The 19,349-nt window shown below is 39.4% G+C and overlaps 1 protein-coding gene across 3 annotated transcripts; it reads right to left on the bottom strand.

Annotated features, from left to right (window-relative positions):
- On the bottom strand, positions 1-17,837 carry LOC117827517 (C3a anaphylatoxin chemotactic receptor-like). 3 transcript variants are annotated; one of them, XM_034704085.1, is made up of 4 exons: positions 17,732-17,837; positions 9,335-9,515; positions 5,763-6,648; positions 1-1,094 (listed from the first exon to the last, which is right to left on the bottom strand). In XM_034704085.1, the coding sequence occupies exons 2-3, from the start codon at positions 9,506-9,508 to the stop codon at positions 5,776-5,778; spliced, it is 1,047 nt and encodes a 348-aa protein (XP_034559976.1). In that variant the 5' UTR covers positions 9,509-9,515; positions 17,732-17,837; the 3' UTR covers positions 1-1,094; positions 5,763-5,775. The 3 variants fall into 3 exon arrangements, with proteins under 3 accessions (XP_034559976.1, XP_034559977.1, XP_034559975.1); XM_034704086.1 differs by having other exon boundaries at positions 5,780-6,648; XM_034704084.1 differs by lacking the exons at positions 1-1,094; positions 17,732-17,837 and adding an exon at positions 14,111-14,141 and having other exon boundaries at positions 5,415-6,648.
- Positions 17,838-19,349: the final 1,512 nt, after the last annotated feature.

Genomic DNA, 19,349 nt, shown 5'->3' with positions numbered 1-19,349 from the left:
ATGATTTCCAACATGTTAAAAAGCTTTATTTTACAGTGAAGTATCTCCATCACCTCGTGGAAATATGCACTCATATTGTCAGAGATAAGTTACAGGTATTTACAAAAGAAAAACATAGATCTGAACATGAAACATCTGCTGCAACAGAACCAAATACCATAAAGACTTTAAGATAAACAGTTCAAACACACACACATGTAACACTGGGACGTGTAAGTAATATACAGGACAAACACAGATGGGTTTTATGATCTGGTTGCTGAGGGATCCTGTTTTACACGCAGGTCTGGTTTTTAATATCTGTCTGCATGTGTTGCACAAAGGTGAAGGATGCTTTGTCGCTTGACGACGGGTACAGAAGCCCTTTAAGGACACTTTAAAGAACGAACATGTAGGGGTGAAAAGAAAAACAAAAGGACAAAAGTATGAGATCAAGTCAGAGTGTGAGATTTAGAAATGTTGTCTTGGATTGTCTGAGTCATGTGATTTAAAGGTTCAGGGATGTTAAGGTCGTAAAAAGACATCTTGCCCAGTAAGTGTAACTTTCCATCACTTGATTGGGTTTTTATCACAAATGCATGACTTTCTATCTCATAAATACGACTTTACATGACTATATATGACTCTATATCTTCTTTTTATTGGATGTTTGGCGCCTTCATTGATGGGGGGAGACAATCCATAGAGTCGTGGCTGTAGGTCGGATTCAAAGCTGGGCCAACATGGTCTCTGGACTCTGGAAATTTGGCAACTGAGCTAAACTGGTGCCTCAATGACTCTAAATGTTATAAATCTGAGTTTTATCACACAATTTTAACCTTTGATCTCCAAATCTTTACTTTTCCCCTCAAAATATAGACTTTCTATATCATGATTTCACACTTTTATCACATTATTATGACCGTTTACCTCCAAGGCAGGGGTCTCAAACTCTCGGCCCCCGGGCCAGACACGGCCCGAAAGACCATTTAATATGGCCCGCCGCTTGATATCAAGGCCAAAAGATAGGTTGATGCCGAGCACAGAGTGTTCCAGGAGAAGTGGGAGAATGACTATCTCTTTGTGGAGTTAAAGGGGAACGCCACCTGTCTCATCTGCAAAGAGACAAAAAAGAGAAAATTGCAGTGTGTGCTAACAAGGAGCTTAGGAGGGAGGCATGCTAGTTGTAGGCTGTCTTAATAAACACAAAGGTCGGTTTTACTCCCCACGTCTGCAGATTTGAAGATCTAGTGGATGATTTTTATTTATCATGGATAAGTGCTAGTGCTAGTTAGCATAGCTACATAGCTACATGTTCATAGCTGTAGCTGTAGCTGTGTACCAAGACACACGTCGACATACTGACAAATAAAACAACAAGAAACACTAAATCTGTGACCAATGGTTCAGAAAAGGTCCCGCTGCCTTTCTGGCAGAGGTCGGTTTTACTCCCCACGTCTGCAGATTTGAAGATCTAGTGGATGATTTTTATTTGTCATGGATAAGTGCTAGCGCTAATTAGCATAGCCACATAGCTACATGTTCATAGCTGTAGCTGTAGCTGTGTACCAAGACACACGTCGACATACTGACAAATAAAACAACAAGAAACACTAAATCTGTGACCAATGGTTCAGAAAGGTCCTGCTGCAGGCGCCTCTCCGTCAGGATCAGATTCTGGATCAGATTCAGAGGGTTGAAGTAACGCGGGTCTGTGAGCAGCCGTGTATATTCAGCCAACATGTAAACATTAGATCAACATGCTGGAGAGCCGAGGCCACATCCACTTCCTGAGGGGGCGTGGTCAGAGAGAAAACAGAGTGTTCTGAGGAGGACTGAAGAAGAGGGCTTTTCAGGCAGACCAAAATCTGATTTCAAAGTGTTTTTTTGAGCATAAACTTTTAAGACATGTTTTGGGGACCTCTTAGACCAATATATGTTGTTGAAAAAAGCGTGATATGTCACCTTTAAGGATTATAACCTCAAGCGGCATTATTTAACTAAACATGCAGAGCAGTTTGCAGAGCTCAAGGGAGATGAGCGGACACAACGAGCTATACACAGCTAATGAACTTTAATAAATCAAAGACTACGTCCAGACTTAGTGATGACCATCTTCAAGCCATACTGAGGGTTTCAACTGACACCTCCCTCAGAGCACATGTGGTCCAGCTGTCAGAGAAGAAGCACTCTCAGGTGTCTGGCAGCAATCATTAGGCATTTAAAGCCTAAAATGACTGTAAAACAGTTCATGTTGAAAAATACAGTTGTTCGAACAGTTGAACGTTTTTTTATTCTTATTTTTTGTGGAATACTTGTAGTTTTCAATATGATAGAGAATGTGGAGAAATCAATGTACAAAAGGGGACAAGGCCAAAAAGCAATACTAGTATTAAAACCAGACATGGCTCTGCAGTGGAAGTACCTGCATGGGCTCCAAACCCCCTCTGAAAAACTGTTATCTGTGCCCAGAGGAAAATTTTACTGCTCAAAGCTTTCTCTTCTAAGTCTCAGGAGACAAAATTGAGATTCTCACTTCAGCCTCATTCAAGTTTCAAATTGTTCTCATTCGGTTCTCATTAGTTTCTCCTAAAATTCACAAGGAGAAATAGTTGAGACCATGACATGAGTCTTATTTGAGACTTTAAAATGAGAGATCTCATTAATGGCTCATTTTCTTCTTTTTTTTTAAATATATTTTTGGCCTTTTTGCCTTTATTGGACAGGACAGCTGAAGAAAGACAGGAAATGTGGGGAGTAGTGAGCGGGGGGATGAGAATGAGAATTGTAAGTTTGTGGACAATTACATAGAACTCTTCATTTTGCAGGGCACTATAAATGTTCATGAAAAGATGAGCTCAGGCTCTTTCTTTGCTCCATCTGAGCTCAACTTGAGACACAAAAACTGAGTCTGACAAAAACAAATGGATGAGGTTAGATTGAGACAATTGAGAGAGCTTCCTGATTTCTCCACCTGAGCTCAAAAGGAGTCACAACACTTGAGAAATACCTGAGAATCATTTCAGATTTTGACCAGATCTCATTTTGAACTGAAAGGGAGACTAAGCTGAGACTTTTTGAAACTTTTTTCTGGGGGCAAGAATGAGAAACAGGAGCTATAGTCTCATTTAGCTTTCAAACAGATCTCATTGTTGTCTAGGAGACATAAATGAAACACTTTTGAGATCTCCTCTCTAAATTTATTTTCCTATGGGTGCATTCATATATGTAGGTTAAAGCTTTACCATGCAAAGTGGAAACAGTATATAAACATGACCCAGAAACACTGTTGACTTCTCTGAGCATGAGTCCATTCAAGGTGGACTGAGTGGAAGTGGAAAACTGTCCTGTGGTCTGACGAATCAAAACATGGCATTCTTTTTGGGAATCTTGGATGCTATGGAAAAGGGAGAGGGACCACCCGGCTTGATATTAGCTCACAGTTTAAAGGCCAGTATCTGTGATCCATGGCATGGGTAGGGTTTAAATGATTTGCACACCATCCCTGGATAGTTTCATTTCTTGATCATGAGTTTCTGTCTCATGAAAATGACTGAAATCCCATTATTATGACTTGATTTCATCTTCTTGTCTTTTCTTGTAAATGCACGGATTCACTTTAAAGTTTTAGTTCATCTGTCCTTCACTGTGACCTTTTTAACTCCAGACTTACTCTGTTTTCCTTTCCACAGTCTCACTTCCACCTGACCTCCTTCCTCTCCCTCCAGACAGAGCACGGTTCCTCATTTCATCCACGACTTGAAGCACATGAATCAACACAGGAAAATATAAATCCAAACCCTCTCTGTGTGAACATGTAGCTTATTCATTTTTAAGTCTCTTCTTTTCACTGTGCTGTAAGATTTGAATATTGTGACTTTCTTATCGTGTGGATCAGCTTCAAATGGACCAATGAGAATTGACTTTGCTCTGAGACGAGTTCAAGCTAAGAAATGGACTCAGTGGTTTTGTCGGTCTACTGTAAAAAGCTGGAATATAAGTTGCATTGTGTTCAGCAATGTGTAGCTTTATCTGGCACCACGTCTAAACTCCACCCTGCAAGCTAACAGTCAGCTGTGAGCCACAAACAGACTCACTGCCTGGGACCAAATCCCCAAGACTCCTAGATTCCTGTTCTTTCTTGTAAGCGAATCAGGTATAAATTAATTATGGATTTAAAACAAACAAGTAAACAATCAATGAGCCGAGTTTTGTCCTAGTCTCTGACTAAACATGCTGGTGAGGCCTGAGGCTTCTGCAGAGCTGTTGTTACCCTGATGAACTCTGCAAGAGGCGCCTGGACGGGTCGCCGTTTGTGTGAAATCCCATGGCGCCTTAGTAGGTGGTTGGATAGATTTGTGGTGTTGCCGTGGTAACTTTACTTGACCTTTACATATCCTACAAACAGCGAGCGACTTATTTAGAACATCTCTGTCTTTGCAAAAGCTGAAGTGTTTCCACACGCTGGGCCGCAATGGTGGCTTGATCGTTTCTCGCTCGCCGGCTTCTACTCTGCCGTCCACCATGCTATGTTTTGTTGTCTGCTGTCGCGTGGCGATTACGTTACAGACAGGGATGGGTACCGATTCACTTAAAATCAAACGGTACCATGTTTCGGTACCTGAATGCATCCCTGTGACTGTGAGGGAGTGGAAGAATAGGCGAATTCCATACTTTCGCCCTGTAATAAAGTTGGAGACTGATTGGGTGGACGTCCCTGCTCCCTGCTCCCTGCCCCCTGCTCCCTGCTCCCTGCCCCCTGCTCCCTGCTCTCTGCTCTCTGCTCCCTGCTCCCTGCCCCCTGCTCCCTGCTCTCTGCTCTCTGCTCCCTGCTCCCTGCTCCCTGCCCCCTGCCCCCTGCCCCCTGCTCCCTGCTCCCTGCTCTCTGCTCTCTGCTCTCTGCTCTCTGCTCCCTGCCCCCTGCTCTCTGCTCCCTGCTCCCTGCTCCCTGCTCCCTGCTCCCTGCTCCCTGCTCTCTGCTCCCTGCCACATAGCTACATGTTGGTAGCTGTGTACCAAGACACACGTCGACATACAACAAGAAACACTTGGATCTTGGAACTGGATCAGATTCAGAGGGTTGAAGTAACGCGGGTCTGTGAGCAGCCGTGTATATTCAGCCAACATGTAAACATTAGATCAACCTGCTGGAGAGCCGAGGCCACACCCACTTCCTGAGGGTGCTGGTCAGAGAGCTCTTTCTCATTTAAAGGCACAGACACAGAAAACAGCCTGTTCTGAGCAGGGCTGAAAAAGAGGGGTTTACAGGCAGACCAGAATCTGATTTCAAAGTGTTTTTATGAGCAATAAACTTCAAAGACATGTTTTGGGGACCTCTTAGACCAATATATGTTGATGAAAAGAGCGTAATATGTCACCTTTAAATCTTTGAAATTGGCCAAATAACAACCTTTGCATCATAAAACAAACTGAAACCCTTTCATCTATTTATTTTAGACCCTTTTGCATTGAATTGAATGTGACAGTGATAAACTAGATATACTAGAGATAAGAAGAACTATTACATTTTGCAGTCAAGTTATTTTCCACCTTAAAATATAATATGTGTTGGTTTTTGAGCTGCTTTCTGTCCCTGCAGATAAAATATTTACAGCTCCTTTGCACTCTGCATTAAACCATTCCCTCTTTGGGACTTAACGATCATTTCTAACTAACTCTGAGCACTAAAGGAGATCTAGGTTCCTTTTAATGGAGACTTTAATCTGTCAACCATGAGAGCAAATCGTTAAGGCCCTTAAAAAATCCAACATGTGTTCAAGAACCTCTGTCAGCAGCTCACACTTTAGCCACATCCTCTGACGTCTGACTCCGTCCTTTTGATCCACCGCTGTCGTCCAAAGAGCGTTCGTTGGACTGGGTCGTCTGCCCGTCCACGTCGTCCGCCAAAGCCCTCTTGTACACCCCGGCAAGACTCTGCCTGAAGCGACCCCTCACGTCCAAGCCCATGCAGAAGTAGAGCAGCGGGTTCACGCAGCTGTTGAAGTAGGCGATGCCGGACGCCATGGGGTGCCAGATCTTCACCACGATGTTCTTACTGTCCACCATTTTCACCAGCAGGAGGCAGTGGTACGGCGCCCAGCACAGGAAGAACGCAACCACAAGGGATGCTAGTATACGTAAGGGGCGGGACTTCCCTGAGAGGCGGGTACGTCGGATGCCGACGCCAGCCAGGATGTAGCAGATGAGGATGACCATAAAAGGTAGCATGAAGCCGCACAGGAAGCGAATGGCATAGAGGGCCAGTTTGGCGCTGTTGTCCCCCTGCGACGCGTCCTTAGTGTCCACGGAGCATTTACTGAGGTTGTTCTTCCCACGGGAGATCTGGCGGTAAACGAAATACGGCGTGCTGAAGATGACGGCGGCAATCCAGACGCACACAGCCACCAACCTCGCGATCCACACCGTGCGGTGTTGCTTGGTAAAGACGGGCCTCCAGACGCAGAGCACTCGGTCCAAACTGATGACCGCCAACAGAAAGACCGAGCAGAACATGTTGGCGTATTTGAAGAAGCCGTTGAACTTGCAGAGGAAGATGCCGAAGGGCCAGTGATCGAAGAAGAGCTTCTTTATGAGGGAGAAGACTCGGGTGAAGCAGAAGATCAGGTCCGCTACTGCCAGGTTGACCAGCCACACATTGGTGACCTTTGGCTGGTGGGAGAGGAGAGAAGGGAAAATGAGAAGGGGAAGGAACACATCTGATACAAGAATTAAATGTTCAACATCTAGAACAAGTCACATTGGAGCTCCCCACACAAACCCTCAAGATTATGATTGACGTTATATTTTATATATGAACTGAAATTAGACTTTTCTTTAATGGTTGTGACTGAGTAGTGGTATTTCTGCATATTGAAAAGTCTAGGGAAGATCAATGAGATACCAGCTAAAGGGGTTTGGGTGATATTTGCAGTTGTCACTGGGTTTAAGCCTTAAAAAGGGACATTCCAGTATTTTTGAAGTGGGGCTGTATGAGTTATACTTCACTAGTAATTGCACTTGACACAATCAATGCTGGTCAGTTTTGCTCCTTTAATGAGAAACTGCCTGGAGAAACAGCACCTAAGCCAGGCTACAGTTATCTGCAGATGGGGCCAAGTCTGCCACGTAATTTAAAGGTGACATATCATGCAAAATTGACTTTTTATTGATTCTCTACCTGAAATATGTGATTCCTGTTCTTTCTTGTAAGCGAATCAGGTATAAATTAATTATGGATTTAAAACAAACAAGTAAACAATCAATGAGCCGAGTTTTGTCCTAGTCTCTGACTAAACATGCTGGTGAGGCCTGAGGCTTCTGCAGAGCTGTTGTTCCCCTTATGAACTCTGCAAGAGGCGCCTGGACGGGGCGGCGTTTGTGTGAAAACCCATGGCGCCTTAGTAGGTGGTTGGATATATTTGTGGTGTTGCCGTGGTAACTTTACTTGACCTTTACATATCCTACAAACAGCGAGCGACTTATTTAGAACATCTCTGTCTTTGCAAAAGCTAAAGTGTTTTAAGTAGGTGTTAGAAATAATCCTTCAAACATGAAACAGAGGAGTTGTGCATGACAGATTTCAGAAACATAATGTGTTAAAAGGTGACATATCATGCAGAATGGACTTTTTAATGGTTCTCTACCTGAAATATGTGTCCCTGTCTACAGACCCCCCCGAAAATGAAAAGAATCCATTCTGCCCCTGTTCTGATTTCTCCACCTTTCTGTAAATGTGTGCTGAAACCAGCCGTTTCAGTTTTCAGTGTTTTTCATACGTCACAACGCCATCCGGTCTGTAACAGGAAGTCAGAGCTCGGAGCTTGTTCAGCCCATAGACTGTATAAAATACAACTCAACCCCTCCTCCGTTTTTCATTCCCTGCACACATGTGTGCTAACAAGGAGCTTAGGAGGGAGGCATGCTAGTTGTAGGCTGTCTTAATAAACACAAAGGTCGGTTTGACTCCCCACGTCTGCAGATTTGAAGATCTAGTGGATGATTTTTAGTTTTCATGGAAAAGTGCTAGCGCTAGTTAGCATAGCCACATAGCTACATGTTCGTAGCTGTGTACCAAGACACACGTCGACATGCTGACAAATAAAACAACAAGAAACACTAAATCTGTGACCAATGGTTCAGAAAGGTCCTGCTGCAGGCGCCTCTCCATCAGGATGAGATTCTGGATCAGATTCAGAGGGTTGAAGTAACGCGGGTCTGTGAGCAGCCGTGTACATTCAGCCAACATGTAAACATTAGATCAATGTGCTGGAGAGCCGAGGCCACACCCACTTCCTGAGGGGGCGTGGTCAGAGAGAAAACAGACCGTTCTGAACAGGGCTGAAGAAGAGGGTTTTTCAGGCAGACCAAAATCTGATTTCAAAGTGTTTTTTTGAGTAATAAACTTTAAAGACATGTTTTGGGGACCTCTTAGATCAATATATGTTGATGAAAAAAGCGTGATATGTCACCTTTAAGATATTTGGAAAGACTCTGGCTCAAGCAGTTGTTACGTGTCTGCAAGCCACATGACATGAAGGTCAGAGGTCATGAACAGGGACACTAACAAAAAGAAACTTTAAAACCCTCAAATACAAACAAATGTAAGGCCTTTGGGGTCTAAAAGGTGGAGTGGAGGTGTAAAGCTCCACAGCCACACACTAATTCTACTACAAAGACAAACTAAGGAACAGGCCTAAACCAAGCCCTCTTTTAAATTATCCAGTTTCCACCCTCCTTCCCTTCACAACACATCCACAAACATACACACTCTCTCCAAACAACACACTCTTCAAACAAAACCCAGCAGAAACAACTGAAGGTGTTGTCTTCTCTGTTGCACACACCTAACTGAGGGAAAGGAGCTCCTTTCATTGAGCAGCCAGGCTGATGAGCTCAAGCTGTGTGCCATGAGGGCAGGTGCTCTCAATGATGGGCTCGTTAGGAGACCTGGAGGTCACAGACTGCCTCCATCTGTAACACAGTCATCTTGATTTGGTGTACGCTCTACTGAGACATTTTCCAGCACTTTACTTTTTAAAGTACTATTTTCATCCTTTTCACCAGTGCCTGGTTGTAATACAGTATTCCCTCCAGACGGTGGCTAAAGAGCATGTTAAAGCTGTTTGCTAACTGCATTAAATAAAAGAAGAAGAAGAATGCTAACTGTGTTAAATAGCAAAAGAAGAAGAAAGCAATAGCAACAGTCACTGGAATACGTTTGGAGTGGTGTCAGATGCAGAAACGGAGATAATCGCAAAGTCTTAGCAGCAACGCCAAAAAGGACGCCAGTGATGGTTGAACAGTATTTTGGCTTGAATTGCCGTTCCTTTTTCCTGAATGTAAACTGCTCCCCCACCTTGAGCTGGAAGCCGGCCACCCAGATCACGACGGAGTTCCCGGTGATGCCGATCACCACGGTCAGCGTGTAGAGGACGATGGACACGTTGTCCATAATGGCGTCGATGTCCACTTTTGTCCCCTCGTCATTCTTGGACGTCTCCAGGATGTGAAGAGAGATATTGGGAGACATTGTGAAGCTGCAAAACAAAAACACAAGAATATCTGATGTTATTATAACTTTTGAAATCCTCAGAGTTTGAGTTACAAACTCTCAAAACAGAGTTTATATATATAGGTCAACCATTGTGACAAAATGTTGTAATTCTGTGGTTGAAGTATCACACCGTCTCTTTACACTTTAATATGTTGAGTTTGCTGTTTTTCCTTCCTGTTTTCTTCTTCAGCACAGCTCTAAAGGATACTGAAAGCACCCACACCTTCCCTATTTAAGAAGCTCTTTACATTTCATGTCTGTGGCAAGGCTGCAGGTTATTTCCCCTTTTACTTTAATGTTAAAAACACCAGAAGTGTCTAAAAATTCTCCACTGCCTGACGATTTGTCAAGGAGAAAAGTAGAGCAGCAGGACTTGGAAAAAAACTCCTCTGATCACGATCCTTCATCCTCACATGATGCAAGAAAAGACGGAGACTTTGGGAATAAACTGAGTGGACAAGTCAGATGGACCTGAGTCACCGTGCATCAGTCTAACGTGTGTTTGCATGTCTCGATATGTGGGAATGCTTGCTAAAAAGTGGCAAGAACTTAAGATTATGATTCACACAATGACTCAGGATGTTGTTCAATATACTGCAATATTGTTTGCAATATTTAACCTTCTTTCCAGGCTTTCTAAGGACAAAGAATACCGTAGTTTATGCTTAATTTTGACTGAAAAAACACAACTTGTTATGCAAGCAGAAGCCCTAAATACTTAAACAACTACTTGCAGGAGTTGCATGTTGCTGTTCCCACCGTCACACAAGAAGAAGTTGGCAAAATGTCCTCTCACATTAAACCAGAGGGGCATTTCAACCAGAGGAACTTCACCCAGGAACTAGGGACTTTACCCCTGAACTACGTGCGTTTCGACAGGGTCTAAATTTAGTTCAGGGGAAGATAATCTCCCCCCTAAAAAGCCCCTGCTAGGGGGGTAGTACTTTTCAAAGGTCCCTGGGCTTTTAAGGGGCAGGGCCTGCAATGCTGAACGTGTCTGATTGGTAGATTAACCGCAGTGTTTTTATCCCGCCCGCCATCCACAATAACATCACACACATCTGTGATTCTCTTGATTTCTCTTTCTTTCATTAGTTTTTATTTGTTCTATCTTTTTTGTATGTGTGTGTACTTTTCAAAAGAAGAAGCTGTGATTCTCTTGATTTAGCAGCTTGTAACAGTAGTCTTCTCTCAGCCCACCGTGAATGCATCTCTACTCCCGGTGTTCCGGTTTTAAAAGTGACCCTGTAAACTGGAGACCTTCAGCTGAACGTGTCAGTGTTTGGGTTGATTCATTCATTGCTTTTTCCATGTTTTTCACCGCAGGCATGACATTTTCACTTTTTTTCATGGTTTTCTGCTTTTGGAGCACAATTTCAAGTTTGAGGAAAATTAATTTTTTTGACAGGGTCAACTTTTTTGTCAATTTTTTTTTTTTTTCAAAAAAAATGTCTAAATTTTATTTTGTCAAAAAAAAAATCAAAATTCTTTTTACATTTTTTTTTTTCAAATTTATTTTTCAATTTTTTTTATTCAAAATTTTTTTTCAAAATTTTTGTATTCAAATTTTTTTTTCAAAATTTTTCTTTTCTTTTTTTTTTTTTTCAAATTTTTCCAAAAAACACACACAGTCATTGTTTTTTCCATCTGTGATTCACTTGATTTCTCTTCCTTTCATTAGTTTTTATTTGTTCTATCTTTTTTGTATGTGTGTGTACTTTTCAAAAGAAGAAGCTGTGATTCTCTTGATTTAGCAGCTTGTAACAGTAGTCTTCTCTCAGCCCACCGTGAATGCGTCTCTCCTCCCGGTGTTCCGGTTTTAAAAGTGACCCTGTAAACTGGAGACCTTCAGCTGAACGTGTCAGTGTCTGTGTTGATTCATTCATTGCTTTTTCCATGTTTTTCACTGCAGGCACAACATTTTCACTTTTTTCTGCTTTTGGAGCACAATTTCAAGTTTGAGGAAAATTATTTTTTTTTGACAGGGTCAACTTTTTTGTCATTTTTTTTTTTTTTTTCAAAAAAAAATGTCAAAATTTTATTTTATCAAAAAAAATAATTCAAAATTTTTTTTCAAATTTTTTTTCAATTTTTTTTTTCAATTTTTTTTTATTCCAAATTTTTTTTTTCAATTTTTTTTCATTTTTTTTTTTTTCAATTTTTTCCAAAAACCATTCACAGTCATTGTTTTGTCCATCTGTGATTCACTTGATTTCTCTTCCTTTCATTAGTTTTTATTTGTTCTATCTTTTTTGTATGTGTGTGTACTTTTCAAAAGAAGAAGCTGTGATTCTCTTGATTTAGCAGCTTGTAACAGTAGTCTTCTCTCAGCCCACCGTGAATGCGTCTCTCCTCCCGGTGTTCCGGTTTTAAAAGTGACCCTGTAAACTGGAGACCTTCAGCTGAAAGTGTCAGTGTTCGTGTTGATTCATTCATTGCTTTTTCCATGTTTTTCACCGCAGGCACAACATTTTCACTTTTTTCTGCTTTTGGAGCACAATTTCAAGTTTGAGGAAAATTTATTTTTTTGACAGGGTCAACTTTTTTGTCAATTTTTTTTTTTTTCAAAAAAAATGTCAACATTTTATTTTGTCAAACATAAAAATTCAAAATTATTTTTACAAATTTTTTTTCAAAGTTTTTTTTCAAAGTTTTTTTTCAAATTTTTTTTTCAAATTTTGCATTCAAAATTTTGCATTCAAATTTTTGTATTCAAAATTTTTTTATTCAAAATTTTTTTATTCAAAATTTTTATTCAAAATTTTTCTTTTCTTTTTTCTTTTTTCAATTTTTTCCAAAAACCATTCACAGTCATTGTTTTGTCCATCTGTGATTCACTTGATTTCTCTTCCTTTCATTAGTTTTTATTTGTTCGATCTTTTTTGTATGTGTGTGTACTTTTCAAAAGAAGAAGCTGTGATTCTCTTGATTTAGCAGCTTGTAACAGTAGTCTTCTCTCAGCCCACCGTGAATGCGTCTCTCCTCCCGGTGTTCCGGTTTTAAAAGTGACCCTGTAAACTGGAGACCTTCAGCTGAATGTGTCAGTGTTTGTGGAGTTTACACAGCTGTTGAAACACAGAGGGAGTTCCTGGGAATGCAAACTAGTTTAGTTTTTATTAAGATTTCAAAATATCCTCATCAGATATTTAATGATCGTCTAAAGACGTTTATGAGGGATGCATCCGGCTGAGAGTCTCCAGTTAACAGGGTCGCTGTTTAAACCAAAACACCGGCCGATCTCTGCCACGGCTTTTTGAGTTCATAAGGATTTTAATGCCGTGCTTATCTCCTCTCACGTGTTGATTCATTCATTGCTTTTTCCATGTTTTTAACCGCAGGGGCAAAATTTTGACTTTTTTTCATGTTTTTCTGCTTTTGGAGCACAATTTCAAATTTGAAGAAAATGAATTTTTCTACAGGCTCCGGGTCAACTTTATTGTCAACTTTTTTTTGTCAACTTTTTTTTGTCAAATTTTTTTTGTCAAATTTTTTTTTTCAAATTTTTTTTTTCAAATTTTTTTGTCAACATTTTTTTTGACAAAAAATGTTTTTTGTCAATTTTTTTTTTTGTCCAAAAAAAATTTCAATTTTTTTTTTTCAAACTTTTTTTTCAAAAATTATTTTTTTACATTTTTTTTTTTCAAAATGTTCCATAAACCATTTACAGTCATTGTTTTTCCATCTGTGATGAATGGCACTCGTCTTTGTTTTACTTCCCTCTACTGGTCTGGTGGTGTAGTGTCAAAGGATTTTAAAGCCGTGTTGAAACGTCTTTGCTACTCGTGCCTATCTCCTCTCACGTGTTGATTCAGTGAATCCATCTGTGATGAAATATAGCACCATCTAAAACAGCGCCAGCTGAGTCTCTTCATGCTAACAGGCTAACTGTTGTGTTGCTCATAATGATACCGGCCTGTCCGTCTGCTTCTATGGTGTCATCTGTGATGAATGGCATTCGTCTTTGTGTTACTGCCCTCTACTGGTCTGGTGGTGTAGTGCATTTACTTTTTTTTCTCCATACGTCACTGGCCTGATTTGCACAATCTACCCGGGACTTTAGCCCGTGGTCCAAATGCAGACAACAATGGGGGCACAGGAACCTTTTAGTTCAGGGGAAAGTAGATCTGGGGGCGAAAAGACCCCGGAACTCTGTGTCGAAATGCACCTCAGAGAAACTTTCCTAATATATATCTGATCCTTTTACGCTTAGATTGAAGGTTTTTGTCATGAGCAAATCAGTCAAACCCTTTCTGAAGTCTCACAGTGATGAGAGAAAAGAGTCTGATTTCATAAGTAATGTCATAAAAGTCAAGTAAAGGTCAGCTGTGGGTCAAAATGGTGAGACAGCACATCGCTGTGTCATCTGCATCTTGAATACTTCTGCAAAACTGTATTGGTGGAAGAAAGGAGTCAGCACAGTTGAGCTGTGAATATCAGAAACCTATATCTCGTGGCTTGTGGTCAAATGTATCAGCTTATCTTGATTCCAACTCATTCATTATGTCTTATCTATTTATTTTATGTAATATCAAAACAAGTGCTGAGATGAGTCAACATAAGCAGATTAACGTTTCTAACCTTGCAGATGTGAACGTTTTTAACTGCTTCACTAACAACAGATTCACTGTTGTGTTCATCAAGCGGGGAATCTTTTTATTTAAAGCAGATGTTTGAAATCTAAGAACGTCACTATGCTGGGCCGGATGAGAGGAAGTACATACCACAAAAGATAAAACATTAATGAGTCTAACACTGCCAGTAAAGCACCACTACAGTTTCACTTTAAAGTGCTACTTAGTCCAAAACAACCACAGACCTCGAACCACGATATAAGAGAGAGATTATTTCCGGCCTCCGTGTTTAAACACACCACAGTGAGAATTCATTGGAAACATTACAACCATTTCAAACACATCTGAAGTCAGGGGACAACAGGTTCTGTCGTTCTGGGTGTAGTTGTAGGTTATGCCACATCAGTAAGCCTCTGCCCTGTCTCTTCCTGTGCCTACTTGCTCATTGTTTTACTAATTGGTTTGATTTCAGTGCAGGCATTTTAGCTTTCTGTTCTTTAAAGCTGCTGTGAGGAACTTTTAGCTTGTATCGATTCTGGTGCCCCCTTGTGGACAAAGTGATACCTCTTATCTCTTGTCCTGTACATGCAAAATACTTGTCTTCAGACAATAACCTCATCTTGTTGTCTTTTAACATTTAGACTTACCTTACAATGTGATTATTTGCCATGAAAACAGCCATAAAACGGTGTTTCTAAAGCGAGATGTCAATCATCTGTTCTGACACCTACCCCCTCAGAGTGGTTTTAGACATTAAAAATGACAACAGAGAAGGTATCAGTGTTGTTGGAGATGGTCTTGTTTGCTTTTCTGGGTCATAAAGAGGCATCAGTATCAGTTTCAGTCTGTTTCTCAGCCAGTTAAAAACTCCTCATAGTGCCTTTAAGTTGATATTTGCATATTTTGAAATTGTTTCTTCCTTTTGTGAAATAGAATTACTTTAATTAATCAGAACCGTCTGTTGCCCCGTGGTATATATGAACCTGTGACCTTTTTGTTATATTACAATTTCCTGGGGGTGAAATTCCCCTAAGTGGCGTTGCCGTTTATTTAAATAATACCACTCCTGCTACATTCTGTAAAGATTATTCTTTTTTTTCTGTTTTTATTTCTATTTTTATTATTAATACTATTAAAAATTAATAATACTAATAATAATTATGGGCTGCCCGGTGGGTAGCGCTGTTGCCTCACAGCTAGAAGGTTCCTGGTTCGAATCCCCAGTAGGTGCCTTTCTGTGTGGAGTTTGCATGCTCCCCACATGCATGCATGGGTTCTCTCCATGTACTCCGGCTTCCTCCCACAGTCCAAAAACATGCTCACTAGGTTGATGGATCACTCTTAATTGCCCGTAGGTGTGAGTGTGTGGGTGGATGGTTGTCTGTCTCTCTGTGTTAACCCTGTGATGGGCTGGCAACCTGTCCAGGGTGTACCCTGCCTTCCACCCGAAGCCAGCTGGGATAGGCTCCAGCCCCCGTGACCCCTAACAGGATAAGCGGTCAAGATGATGGATGGATGGATTAATATTATTATTTTTACCTTTTTTATTTATTTATTTTATTGTATTTTCCCTATTATTATTTTTTCTCTTCTCTTCTCTATTTATTTATTTTTATTTGTAATAATTATTATTATTTATTATTATTATTAATACTGTTTATTTTTTCGTTAACTAATTTATTTACATATCTACTTTTTTTTTGTTTTCATAAACAAGAAAAACATCACTGGCCGAAATTGTTTAAATTAATCTTCTGTATATAATGTGTAAAAATTAAAATAAAGAGATATTTGAAAGAATAATAATAATAACAATAATAATATTATTTAACCTGTGAGATCCAGTCATTATACCAAAGAGATATATTGGCTTTACAATGTATTCAAGTATTCTTACTAAAAAAAACAATCACAAGGCAGCCTCAGTCTTTGTGGTGATAGAGAGGAAATAACCTGAGTTTAAAAAAGCCTTCCTGTATACGAGTTTAACTCAAGCCACAGATTTTTATGTGAGCTGCTCAAAGCGTTTACATAAATAAAACTAACTTCACAATTAAGCTAGCAGCTTAAAACTGTATTTTAAATCAGCTGTGTTAGGCCTCACAGTGAAGCAACATGTATCGGTGATTTGTGGTGAATATCAGCTGTTATGCAGATGATGTTTGATTTAATGTTTCAGTGGCTGTAATGAGACTAATTTGAATGTTTGTCTTTGATGCAAAGAGCTTTAAAGTGATCTGAAACTCATCCTCTGACTTTTGATTTATACATCAGAATGTTTTGTTTTACTCAAATTGAAGGTAAGATGCTCAGGCTGTGTGATTATAAGGATAGGCCAAACGTCAATATTGAAAGCTTAATAAAAAAAGAAATATATATATTTAAATAGATTAAACAAATACATGCAAAATAAATTAATAAATCAATTAAACTTAAATAAATAAATAAATAAAAAGTTAAATTAATTAAAGAATAATAATTACAGATAATAAAATTAAAATAACAGAAAAGTAAGAGCAATAGATGCAATAAACTTGAATGAAATATAAGCTGTGGCAGTTGTGATGGAATAAGGACATTTTTGTGAATGATTTGTCATGCAAGGCCATTTAATGTCAATATTGAAAGCAATTTTTGGGGGGAAAAAGTCCAAAAGAGAAAATAACAAATAAATTAAATATTAAAAATGAATGAATAAATAAATAAAAAATCAATCAATCAACAAAAAGGGAATAAATTAATAGAAAGTTAATTAATAAATTAAATAATTACAAATATTAATTATAAGAAAAGTCCATAGTCCAAAAGAGGAAACAAAAATCCCAAATCACGTATTAAAAATGATTAAATAATTACATACAAAATAAATAAATCAAGAAAAAAAAAAGCTGAATAATACAAATAATTACACATAATAATAATTAGAATAACAAAAAAGTAAGAGGAATAAATACAATAAAGTTGAGAAGAAAATAATCTGTCCAGTTTGTGAAAGACTGTTCGTGCGAGGTCACTAAATGTCAATATTAAATGCAAGATTTGGGATTTTTTTTTTTTCCAAGTCAAAAAGAGAAAATAAAAACTAAATCAATTATTAAAAATTAATAAATAAATACATACAAGATTGATTAATTAATTCAAATCATGTAAAAAAAAAAAAAAAAAAGTTTAATAAATAATTACAAATAATAATAATTAGAATAATATAAAAGTAAGAGAAACAGAACTGAAAACAGTCTGAAAGTTGCAAAACTCTTCTTAGAAATACAAGAATTTTATATCCAATAATCCCAGAACTGGTTTCAACTCATCTACCACACAGGGTGCTCATGACCCCAAGAGAAACTAAGCCAACCTAGGGCAATGATAAACCCCCAGACTCTCCCCCGATAGAGGACTCCAGGGAACCCCTGGTACTTCTGACCCACAGAGGCTTTAACCTCTACCTCTGCCAGACGAGAGATGGTAAGTCCCCAAGAACTTCCCCTGCTTCTTTGGGTCAAGTGTGAAAATGTTGCAGACACTTATTGCATTTTCATATTTAAATGACATGAAAAATGCATTTGCAGAGTCACCTGTGGGACTCGCAAAAACTACCCAGCTGTGGTTCTGATGTCTGATATCTTACCTGCAGATGGTTCACAGATATCCCAGCGTGAGGTCGGCTGCTTCAGTCTCAGCGGTCAGATGAAGAAGTGAAGACACATTATAAGGAACTGTGTGTGTTTATGCAGAGTCCATTGTGTCACTCGATTTAAGTGGCTTTACTGCATTTATGTGTTCATCCCCTCCCTCTCTCTCTCTCTCTCTCTCTCTCTCTCTCTCCTCTCTCTCTCTCTCTCTCTCTCTCTCTCTCTCTCTCTCTCTCTCTATCTCTCTCTCTCTCTCACACACACACACACACACACACAGACCCTTCCTCTTTCTCTCTCAGTTTTTTGTGGTGTGTGTGTACAGCCTCGTCTTCCTGTCTGGCTGCTTCTCTTTTTCTCACACAGTCTCTCACACTGCCATTCCCCCCCCTCCCACACACACACACACACACACACACACACTGACTCAACCAATCAGATTTCTCCAAAGAGGGCCAACAACCTTTTCTCTTATAGGGACAAAAAATGCCGACTCCTCTTCATCTATTTCGAGGGAAATTTGCAAAAACGATCCGTCAAGGTCGAAGCTCGACTTTGACTTCCACAAACGTTTTTACAAAGAATGAATTCTCACTGTTTCGGTGGCGTCCCTGGTTTTCTCTGGAACATTAAAACCTCCTTTTTATGATCCTACGCATCATCAACTCATCGCCTTCCACAGTAAATAGTGTCCCATTCTGCTCTGAAACACTAATGGCTCATCAAAGTAAAAGCAGACACAAAATAATGAGGCAGCGAGGTTGCACTGAAAACCACACTGTGGCGAAAGTGAAGCTATTTTTAATATAAACTTCAAGAAAAGTCTTTCTTCATCACTGACTGTTGTTCAAATCCTTCCATTCAGATTCTAACAACCTCTTTTTCTTCCCTTCCCTCTGAAAAGTTTCACAATCCTCATCCACCTCCTCCTTCTTCTTCTTCTTCTTCTTCTTCTCTGTTGTGTCCCCATCCCATCGGGTCACTCTTACCCGGGCTAATGACCTCCTGATGTTGCACAAGGACAGGCCAGAAAAAGCTCACAGAGGGAAGTCTTCAACAACAACATCTGCGTCTTTGGAAAACACATTCAGGGAGACGTGGTGTGAAAGTGGTGTGGTACCAGGGGCACAGGGATCTGTTACTGATATGTATTAAAAAATGCAGAGTGTGGAGGTTTCAGGTGCTGATGCAGGTGCTGCCTCTGATTGGTCCGTTCAAACAGAATTGCTGCTCCCTGATTGGATGAAGATTGACATCACAGGTTTATTTATTTATTTATATATTTTTTACTTTTTTTTAATTAGATTTAGCCAAATACAATCTCATGCACAAATATTTAATCTCATAAACAAAAGTCCATAGTCTGAAAGAGGAAATTAAAAAAATAATAATAATTAAAAATGAATTAATAACTAAATAAAATAAGATAAAAATAGATTTAAAAAAAAGATACATGAATAAAAAAATATGACAAATAATAACAATAATCAGAATAACTGAAAAGTGATGGATATTGATACAATAAACTTTAAAGAAAAATAAATGACAGAAATGAAATAAAATGAGTAAATAAACAGTTAAAAAAATACATAAAAATAATTACAAATAATGTTA

Source organism: Notolabrus celidotus, chromosome 16, assembly GCF_009762535.1.
Source record: "Notolabrus celidotus isolate fNotCel1 chromosome 16, fNotCel1.pri, whole genome shotgun sequence".
Lineage (NCBI taxonomy): Eukaryota > Metazoa > Chordata > Actinopteri > Labriformes > Labridae > Notolabrus > Notolabrus celidotus.
This window is presented reverse-complemented; position numbering and strand designations above follow the sequence as displayed.

What these genes read in the sequence shown, in the direction of transcription:
- LOC117827517 (XM_034704085.1), bottom strand. Translation starts at nt 9,508, where the DNA reads ATGTCTCCCAATATCTCTCTTCACATCCTGGAGACGTCCAAGAATGAC. An exon ending in TGGCCGGCTTCCAGCTCAAG is followed by an intron (nt 6,649 to 9,334) that starts GTGGGGGAGCAG and finishes CTCTCCCACCAG; the next exon opens with CCAAAGGTCACCAATGTGTG.